The 10,918-nt window shown below is 54.6% G+C and overlaps 1 protein-coding gene across 1 annotated transcript; it reads left to right on the top strand.

Moving 5' to 3' along the window:
- Positions 1-1,588: 1,588 nt before the first annotated feature.
- Positions 1,589-3,649, top strand: SPPL2C (signal peptide peptidase like 2C). The gene has a single exon (XM_068531516.1). The coding sequence runs from the start codon at positions 1,589-1,591 to the stop codon at positions 3,647-3,649; it is 2,061 nt and encodes a 686-aa protein (XP_068387617.1).
- Positions 3,650-10,918: the final 7,269 nt, after the last annotated feature.

The following is a 10,918-nucleotide window of genomic DNA, read 5'->3' as shown; positions in this document are numbered from 1 at the left end:
ATTTCTCCACATCCGTGCCAAAGCCTGTTATTATCTGTTTTATTTTATTTTTTTATAATACTACCCCAGTAGGTGTCTTAGTCTTTGGTTTTTTAAAAGACCCAGAGACTTCTCTGGTGGCACAGTGGTTAAGAATCCGCCTGCCAATGCAGGGGACACGGGTTCGAGCCCTGGTCTGGGAAGATCCCACATGCCGCGGAGCAACTAAGCCCGTGCGCTGCAACTACTGAAGCCCGCGTGCTGCAATTACTGAAGCCCACGCTCCTAGAGCCCGTACTCCGCAACAAGAGAAGCCACTGCAATGAGAAGCCCGCTCACCACAACAAAGAGTAGCCCCTGCTCGCCGCAACTAGCGAAAGCCCACGCACAGCAACGAAGACCAAAAAAAGAACAGGGCCTAGAGTCTCCCGGATGTGGTGGAGCTGTCCTTGGAGGTAGGGCCTGAAGGACAAGCACGGGCAGCGGGTGAGGCCTTGGGCCAGAGATCAGAGCTGCAGTCAAGCCGCCAGGGAGACGGGCAGGCCCCAGGCAGTTCCCTGGACAGGGCAAGACCTAAGGGTCATGTCCAGTGTGAGAGCTGGATCTGGGAACCGGGGCTGGGGCCCATGGGGTGGGCTTCTCTGAGCCTCGGTTTACACATCCATGAAGTGGGGGTATTCAGGTAAGTTTAAGCTGCTGTAACAAAGAGACTCATAATAAGCCAGTGGCTTAAGGAAGATAATGTATCTAACAGCCCACGGTGAGCCTCCCATGCTCCATGCAGACATCCAGGGACCTGGTTCCTTTCACTCCCTTTCTCCCCGTCCCTTAGGACAACGCCCTCCTCTCCATAGCCAATGGCCTGTCCATGACTGATTTGTGAGAAAAGGAAAGGGACGGACGAGGAGCCCCACAGTCTCTGTCTGGGTCCCTGAGGGACTCACATCATTTCTGCTCAATTCCATTGGTGAGAAATGGCCACGTGGCCATTCCTAAATCCAGGGGAGTCTGGGAATAAAATTCTAGTCACGTGCCTGCCCAAAGGGGCATGATTTAAAAGACAGCTCGCAGCCTCGTGCTGGATGGGTATAGTAATACCTCCTTGCAGGGTGCCGTGAGTACAGGTAAAGAACCTGGCACTTAGTAAGAGTTCAATAAAAGTGCACAATATCACTGAGGTCAGGGCTCCCAGGGGCCTTGGAAACTCTCTGGTCTAATGTCCTCATTTCTCTGCAGTTGAAGAAACAGGCACAGAGAGGAGAGGCCTCTGCCCGGGTTACCCAGTGTGTAAGGGGCAAGGTGGGTCCAGAATCCTGTCTGGGACCCTCAACCCCATCCTCTCACCTCTTGTTTCAAATTAGCTGGTCCAGCTCCACCGGGAGCTAGGCAGAGTATGGGGACCCAGATGACCTCTCCACCCAGAGGCAGGGTTGGGGGACAGGATCCCTAGAGGCTGCACAGCTTTGTGACTAGGTAGGTGTGGCCCTGGTTTCCTGGACAGAAGACAAAGCTGCTGCTCTGTGACAGAGGGCCACACCCAGCCCCGAGAGGGGGCAGTGGGCTGTGGGCAGCTGCCACACTGGGACGCAGCAGCAGGTGCCTGAGGAGGATGGCGTGCCTGGGCTTCCTCCTCCTCCTCCTCCTCCTCCTCTTTGTCAGCACCATGGCCCGGGGGGAGTACGCTGTGGTCCATGTGGTGTCAGACAACTGGAGCAAGGACTACTGCGTCCTGTTCCGCTCCGACTACGTCACCCTGCCCCGGGACCTGCACCACGCCCCCCTCCTGCCCCTGCACGACGGCACCCAGGCACCCTGGTGCCCAGGCGAGGACTCCTCCCACCAGGCCCGCCCCGGCTCCCCCAGCCAGCAGCCCCTCCGCCAGACCACCGCCATGGTCGTGAGGGATAACTGCAGCTTCTACGCCAAAGGCTGGCTGGCTCAGGCCCGAGGAGCCCACGGGCTGCTCATCGTGAGCCAGGTCAGCGGCCAGCAGTGCTCAGACACCACCCCGGCGACCCAGGACCGCCACAAGCCCCTGCCACACCTCACCATCCCCGTGGCCATGCTCCGCTACACCGACATGCTCGACATCCTCAGCTACACCCACGGTGGCGCCGGGGTCCGCGTGGCCTTGTATGCACCCCCAGAGCCCATCCTTGACTGCAACGTGGTGGTCATCTTCATCCTGGCTGTAGGCACCGTGGCCGTGGGCGGCTACTGGGCCGGAGTGACTGAGGCTGACCGGGTGCAGCGGTGCCTGGCCCAAGGGGGAGGGGGGCCTGGCGGTCACAATCAGCAGGAAGCAGTGGCAGCCCAGCAGGGGCACGAGGAAGAAGACGCAACAGTGGACTTCACGCCGGCCATGACGGGTGCAGTGGTCACCATGTCCTCCTCCATCATGCTGCTGCTCTACTTCTTCTACGACTGCTTTGTCTATGTCATGATCGCCATCTTCGGCCTGGGCGCCAGCACCGGCCTCTACAGCTGCCTGGTGCCCGTGGTGCACCACCTGCCCCTGCAGCAATACCGGTGGCTCCTGCCCCGCCGCCGGGCCTGTCTGCAGCTGCCCCTGCTGCTGCTGGCCGGCCTGTGCATGGTGGTGACGGTCCTCTGGGTCGCCTACCGCAACGAGGACCGCTGGGCGTGGCTCCTGCAGGACATGCTGGGTGTGGCCTACTGCCTTTTCGTCCTGCGGCGTGTGCGCCTGCCCACCCTCAAGAGCTGTGCCTCCTTCCTGCTGGCCCTGATGGCCTTTGATGTCTTCTATGTCTTCGTCACACCCCTGCTCACCAGGACCGGCGAGAGCATCATGGTGGAGGTAGCCTCGGGCCCGGCAGACTCCTTGAGCCACGAGAGGCTGCCCATGGTGCTCAAGGTGCCCCGGCTGAGCTTCTCGGCCTTGACCCTGTGTGACCAGCCCTTCTCCATCCTTGGCTTCGGTGACATCGTGGTCCCCGGCTTCTTGGTGGCCTACTGTCACCGCTTTGACGTGCATATCCGCTCGCGGCAGGTCTACTTCGTGGCCTGCACCGTGGCCTACGCTGTGGGCCTGCTGGTCACCTTTGTTGCCATGGCGCTCATGCAGATGGGCCAGCCCGCCCTGCTCTACCTGGTGTCCAGCACCCTGCTCACCAGCCTGGCCGTGGCTGCCTGCCGCCAAGAGCTCACCCTCTTCTGGACTGGCCAGGGCAGAGCCAAGACCCCCGCCCGGCCGGTGCCAGGGCTCTGCGGGGCACCTTCAGTTGGCTTTGACCAGAAGCAGGAGCACGCAGCAGACGTCCACAGAGCCAGCGAGCTTGAGGGGGCCACTGAGCACCTGGCAGGGAACTTAGACAGCGACCTCGGGAAGGACACGGCTGAGATTGTCACCATATGTGAGGAGGAAGCCACCAGTCCTGAAGGCCACAGTGACAGCTCTGAGGGCTGGAGTGATGCCACCCTGGAGCCTGATGAGCTGCCCTGTACCCCCCCTGGGGCCTCAGAGGAGCTGATGCCACTGATGCCACTGGCCATGCTGACACCACTGATGCCACTCATGCCGCCGCCCTCGGAGCTGGGCCACACCCACGCCCAGGCCCAGGCCCACGATGCTGGCCTGCCCTGGACGGGGCTCCACAAGAAGAAGGGCCTGAAGGTAAAGAAGAGCATGTCGACCCAGGCTCCCTTGTGAACCCGGGGCCCTGGGACTTGTGCCTCTAGACTATTGCAGAGCAAAGCCACATGTGGCAAAAAGAAATAGGGGCATTAAAGATATTCCATATCTACCCAATGGAGCCTCTTTGTTTGTTAGGACTGTAAGAAAGCAGCAACCACGGAATAAGTCCATGCAGAGACTGGAGGGTCCTTAGGACAGGCCCCATCTCTCCCTGCAGCCCAACCCCGGCCTCACTGCCCATCTTTTTCTCATGCTCAGGTCCAATTGAACCATGACTCTTCCTTGATCACACCACGTTCTCTCCCTCTCTCTTTGCACATGCTTTTCTCTCTGGCTGAGATACCCTTCCCATCCCAGACAGATACACCACAGCCCAGCTCCCTCACTCACTGGAGCATTTCTAAGCAGCCTTCAAGTGTCAGCTCACTACCACCCTTCCTGCTGAGCTTCCCTGCTCTAGGCATCCTGGACAGCAACACCACGCCCAGCATGTGCCTGCTCTCATCCACCTGCTGCAGCCACAGACATCAAGTATGCGCCTACTGTGTACACCACCTTGTGGTGGGCACAGAGGGAGACTGCTGTCCAGCTGGGGGAAGGGTGGGGGATGGTGAACAGACAAGAAACAACTTGAGATTCATCTCAAAACGGGTATGGAGAGGTTGGAACCGGAGTGGAAGAATTTAGGAGACCACGGCTCTAGTTCCCGTGCTTCCTTCCCTGACCCTGGATGATGGACCAATCTTTTAACCCCTTTGAGGTTCAGGAGTCTCATCTTCAAAATGGGACTTATACCATGTCCGCCTGGAGGCAGGGGCATGGACAAAATGACCTCTTGAGGACCCCACAGTTTCTTTAGTTTTATGGTGTGTTTATATGTTGCTTAAGCAGAGCAAACAAACTCTGGGGTGAGGGAAGGCTTCCGGAGGAGGCTATGTGGGAGGGGCAGTGCGGTACCGTGGTTAGAGTTCTGGAACCAGCAGCCTACTGGAAATTCCAGCTCCATCACTGACCTGTCTTGTGTCATTGAGCAAGTGATTTAACCTCTTAGTGCCTCGGTTTTCTCATCTGTAGAATGGGATAATAATAGGACCTACTGTGGGGGTTTGGGGGAGGTTTGACCGCATTGGCTTATATACGAGGACTGACGCAATGCCTGTAGGGAGATCGATATGAATGTTAGCTCTGTGTATATTACTCCCCCTTGTGAAAGGAGCTGAAAGAATCAAATCCAACTCCTACAAGCCTTTGGGTTCTGGCCCCAACTTCCTCCCCTCCTCCCCTCCACACCCAGCATTCCTGCTCTTACCACCACCAGCGAGCACACACCAGCCCCCATCACACACATCTTCCCCCTGCCCCCCAGGACCTTCCCACATGCTGAGTCCTCTACCTGCAACTTTCCACTCCTCCTACCCCCAGAATCGGGTCTGGCCAGTTTCTTGTCCGTCCAGCCCCAGCTCAAATGCCCCCTCCTCATGGAAGCCTATCTTGATGACCCTTCCTAAAGCAGCCCCTGGCCTCAATCACATCACCCTATACCCGGTTCATTAGTTTTCTCGTCTCCCCCAGTCACGTCAGCTTGGTGAGGGCAGGGAACCCTCTGTCTTGTTCATCTGTGTAGAACAGGGCCTGGTATGTAGCAGGTGCTTGAGTTATATTTGTTGGAGGAATGAATGAATTAATGAATCATGGAATGAATGAATCAATGAATTCTGGGCAAAGCCTGGCCCCCGCCTGCAGTTCTGACCCAGACAATGAAGTGAACCTGGGCAAGAGAGGCAGCCCTCCCGGGAATCCTCACCCATCACAGCCTTCCAGACCATCCCCTGCTGCAGCCACAAGAGTGTGAGCCAAGGGTAGGTCTGGTCTCAACCCACCTCACTTAATTCTTGAAGCTGGTTGTAATGAATGAATGCATGAATGAGTTGCTCCAGCCTGAACACCGAGGGAACACCTCAGGCCGCCTCCCTGGGGTACTGCAGGGCCTTGGTCAGTGTGGAGATGAGACTCTGAGGGTTCTGGCTGGGCCCTCGGGGTGGGGAGGAAGGGGGTCAGGTAAAGGGCATCTCAAAGGAAGTCCCACTCACCGGGGATGAAGCGCAGCCCCCTCGGCAAACAGCATCTGAAGGCCGGGTCTGGACAAGGGCAGAGCAAGGAACCCGGCCAGGACACTGACCGGAGGGGTTGGCAGCCCCTTCTGCTGGAGCCAGCGACCATCTGGCCTGGACAGAGGGGCCTCCGCAGGCTCTGGCTCACCTCCAGCCAGGGCAGCCTCCCCACTGCTGACCTGCGTCACTGGGCCCGCCAAGGGTGGGCTATACCCCTCTGCCAGGCCCAAGGGGGAGGGCTGAACAGAACCGAGGCCTCTCGGTCCCCCTCACCGCCTAGACTGGGGGGGCAAGGGAGCTCTGCTCTCCCAGGAACTTGCAGTCAGTGTGGCTCTGAGGACGCTGGACTGGAGCCCCCTGGGCAGGACGATGCCTGCCTCCGAGGAGAGGTTGCTCAAGGGGACGGTCTGAGGAGGGAACCCCTCCCCATCCCACCCCCCGCCATGTCCAAGCAGATTCAGGGAAGAACGAATCCAACTCTGTCCTCACTCTTCTACCCAACAGGGGCTAACACTCAGAGACTATTCTGTCTATAAAATGGGGGGAATGACACCGCCTACCTCGGGGGTTCCAGCGCGTATTAAACCGTCCGGGTAAGGAGCCGAGCCTGGGCTCCCGACATCTGGTAGCGCTGCTGTCACTGCTCTTCTGTGATGGCCCAGCATCCCCTGCTCCTGCCCTGACTCCAGAGCCAGGATCCTCTCTGAGCTGCGGGCTGTGCTTCCCTTTGCCAGTCTGCTTCCCAGGGATTGGGCCGAATCCAGGTGGCTGTCACCTGTCAGAGGTGCCCAGCGTTGGCAACCCCCATCTGAGTGCCAGAGGGACACCGAGTACTGCACGTGTGCATGTACACACACACACGGGTACGTGCAAGCAGACATGCACACACATCCGTACTGCACCCTCAGGTAGCTAATGACAGAGCAGGACAGTGGGACCAGGGCCTGCCCATCTCCCCCTCGGCTAGCAGAGACGGTGGCAGGCAAGCCTGCACCCCGGTCTGATGGCTCCCCTGCCCTCACCTGTTCCCTCCTCTGCTGCTTTTGCAGTTCGAACCCCATCTCAACATCTGCAGAGCCCAACGTGTGACAGGTGAAACCTAAGATGGGGTGGTGGGGAATTCCCTGGCAGTCCAGTGGAATCTCTGGTCAGGGACCTAAGATCCCACAAGCTGCGCAGCACGGCCAAAAAAACCAACCCCCCACCCCACCGCCCAGAAAAAAAAAAACTAAGATGGGACCAAGGCAGAAATGAACTCCTGAGCCATGCCCAGGGCTCCAGGTGGCCCAGTCCCAGCTCTGGGGCTGTGCTGTGTTCAGGCTGCCCGGTATTTTTCTTTGTGGCCTCATTTAATCCCAGCAAGAACCCCATGAGCTGAATAGTCACAGCCTAGCTTTTTTCTAGTTGATGAGAAGTTTGGTACCAGAGATTTTGGCTTCCCTCGATAGTGAGAACCAGCAAGGACCCGAGAGATGCTCTATCCCACAGATGAGGAAAGGAGAGCCCAGAGAGGGTCAGGAGCTGCCCAACGTCACACAGCAATGGGACAGCATAAATAGTACATAACTTTGGTCTTCTGCCTCCCAGTCCAGCAGCTGGGATCAGTTCCCATCCTCAATACCGCTCCTCTCTGCACACCGCAATCTGCAAAATATGCCTCCTCCAGGAAAACCCAGGGTCTACCCATTCCTTTGCCTTGTGCCCCTCAGAAGGTTCAGCTCTCTATTCTCTTTGAGAAGTAATTGTGTGTGGAAGGTTTGTGATTCACCATCAAGCATCTCTTCAGCTAGCACAGGAGGACACAGCTGCACGCTGAGTCACTGAGACTTGGATTCAAAGTCCAGCATTGCTATTCACTTGCCGTGTGCTGCTGGACAACTGAAGCCACCCCTCTGCGTCTTGATCTCCTCATCTGTAAAATGGGCTGCAAAGGTTTACACTGTGGGTTTGTCGAAAGGATTAAATGAGGTGAGGTACGTGTTCACACAGCTAACACGTGCTAAGCACTAACGATAGGCTAGATACACATGTTATCTCAGTACCTGATGCCCAGGTTTCAGAGCAAACTTTCCAGGACAGCACTTGTCACACCTCCAAATGCCGTCTTTCCCAAATCAGCTTACAATTCTTCCTGGTTGAGCTCCCAGAGCGGGAGTCATCCTCTTCCCTTCCAAGGGTTAGGATGTCCGGCCATGCCCAGTGAGGTGCGGTGTGAGGGTGGGTGCCTGGCGGTGAACAAGGGCACCACCGCATAACCAGAAGAGGAATCCCTCCTCAGTTAGACTGAAACGCGGAAGGGTTTGTGCCTTTTTTCCTGCAACGCTGAACTTTGTGCGCTCCTGTCCTGCCATCTCCTGGTCAGTAATGTAAGAGCAGGCGGGCTCACACTCCAAGGGCCAGGGGCATTCCATCTGGGAACTTTGGAATAATTATAGTCAGGGGTGATATTCAAAAAATGTATAATAAACTACCCATCTGCAAAGTTCTGGAGTCCCTACTGGGCCCAAGGTTAACTCTTTAGAAGCTGACTGTGATGAAGCGGAGGTGTCCTGGAGAAGGGTCTGAGGGTATTTTGATAGTTTATGAAATGAAGTAGCCCCAATGCAGCATCACTAAACATCCTTAATGCTTGAAGGGTCCATGCCCTGGTATTTACCCTACTCCCATAGAATCAGGTCACCTTGAATAAGTGACCTTATTTTGAATAACAAATTCTGTGTTTCAAGACCCCCAGGACGTGGACCATTGCTAGGTGAGAGGGACTCCCCATTTTGTCCTCCGGTCCCCCCAGTACTTGTTCTTGTAGGCCCACAGGTGCCCCTTCCCACACACAGCACAGCGATTAATCATTGTGTTTGTGAGCACGTCCCTGCCCGTCACTGGTTTACTTTCCAGGTGCTTAGTTTTATCTTTGGGAACACCTACTCTTCAGCCTCTAGGACTCTTGGCTGGAGTTCTTCCAGCCACATAAAGTCTGAGACCAGGTCTCACATCTCACCCCTGAGCCCACCTAGAATTATGGAACACAGTCTCAGAGAGACCCCGTGAAGGGGAAGCTGGAAAGGGAAACTGAGGCTCCACTGGGAGAACCTTGGGCTGCTGACATTGGGAGGAGTAGTTCTGAGAAATGCCTTTAAGTGGCTTCCCCAGCCTCTTAAGGACTTGAACGGTGCAAAAGACTAGGGGGAGGACGGTGTATGAGGTCTGAGTGAGGGGGTTGGCAGAGCCTCCAGGGACCTTTCAGAACTCTCCATAACTGACGACAGAGAGCGAGAGCCGCCTGCCCGAGGTCACACAGCAAGCCGCTGACAAGGCGAAGGTAACTAAGAACCTGGAAACTAACCCAAGAACCCTTCACAAACAGGACACTCTTTCTGGAATGCAACTGCTTGCCTTTCAGGGATTGTTTCACAGGGTCCCAATTTCCCACCACATTCTTGGTTTTCTTAAAGCAGGAGGCTCTTGGATCCAGAGAGCGGAGAACTTCTCTGGGCAAAATCCTCAGCCCCTCATAAATCATCCTGGGCAAAGCCTGGACATTGCCTGCAGTTCTGACCCAGACAATGAAGTGAACCTGGGCAAGGGAGGCAGCCCTCCTGGGAATCCTCACCCATCACAGCCCAGATTGTCTTCCAGACCATCCCCTGATATAGTCACAAGAGTGTGAGCCAGGGGTTGGTCTGGTCTCAACCCACATCACTTAATTCTTAACGCTGGTTGTGATAAATTGAATAACGTTCCCTCCAAAAGATAGTCATGTCCTAATCCCTGGAACCTGTGAATGTTACCTTATATGGAAGAAAAAAAAGACGACTTGGCAGGGGTGATTAAGTTAAGGATCTTGAGGTAGGGACGCTATCTTGTATTATCCAAGTAGATCCTAAATGTAATCACAATGGTTCTTATAAGAGGGAGACAGAGGAGGATTACACACACAGAAGTGGAGAAGGCAATGTGAAGATGGAAGCAGAGCTGGGAGTGATGTGGCCACCAGCCAAGGATTGCCGGCAGCCCCCAGGAGCTGGAAGGGGCAAAGAACAGATTCTCCCTGGGAGCCTCCAGAAGGAGCTCTGGCCTGCTGACCTCTTGATTTCAGGTCAGTAGTCCTGATTTCAGACTTTTGGCCTCCAGAACTGTGAGAGAATGAATGTCTGTTGTTTTAATCCACCAAGATTGTGGTAATTTGTTACAGCTGCCACAGGAAACTAGCACACACAAACCCTGACACAAGCTGCCTGAGTGCCCAGCCCTGTGCTTGAGAATTAAATGTCTCACAGAGAGGACAAGACAAAGACACAGCCCCACAGCAACACTCCTATTCCTTCCCGCTGGGGAGAGCCGGGCACCCGGAGTCAGTGAAGGAGAGACAGGAGTTGGGTGTCTCCGTTGCAATAGCCAGTGAGTGTTTCCCAGTTTCAGCTGCTTTATCAGGCTCCAGGGATTTCTTTTTATCGTGATTTTATTGTGCTTTGGAGAAAAAGTGGAGAGCACAGAAAAGTAGGAAAAAAGCAAAATTCCTGTTAAACTTCGGTATATTTCCATGCAGTCATATTTTTCCCATTCATAGGTTTTTATTTGTGTGTTTCATTTACATAGTTATTATCAAAATGGATATATACACTGGTATTCTGCTATGAATATTCTATGTACCCTTTGAACCTTTGTTTGGAACGGGCTATGTAGTATTCCATAGCAGATATAACTTCATAGACTTCACATTCTCTTTATTGGATGTTTGATCTGTTTCCTACAGCACCATGAGGAATATCTTTGGCAGTAAATTACTTTACATGTTTTAGGAGATTTCTGTAAGATAGGTCTAGTAATTTTACTTCTGGGAAACTAGGGGTATGAAAATCCTTAAAGATGGTAATGCATTTTGCTAAATTACTTTCCAAATTATGTGTTTGTCAATTTATCCTCTGCGTGTGCTGTAAAACATGGAAGTAACCATTTTATCACACTTTCACCAGGATCTTTTACAATTTGCTATGATGAAAAACAATATCACTTTCAATTTGCATGTCTCTACTTAACAGTGAGGTTGGACTTTTACTTCCACACTCTGGTTTATTAACAGAATACTCTCCATTCCCGGGCTTAGCACGGTGTCCAACCAAGTCGCAATTTCCTGTTGATTCTATGCTAGGAAAACCTCTGGGATCTATTTTCT

The sequence above is a fragment of the Eschrichtius robustus genome, chromosome 20, assembly GCF_028021215.1.
Source record: "Eschrichtius robustus isolate mEscRob2 chromosome 20, mEscRob2.pri, whole genome shotgun sequence".
NCBI lineage: Eukaryota > Metazoa > Chordata > Mammalia > Artiodactyla > Eschrichtiidae > Eschrichtius > Eschrichtius robustus.
The sequence above is the reverse complement of the archived record's forward strand: the minus strand, read 5'-3'. Positions and strand labels throughout refer to the sequence as shown.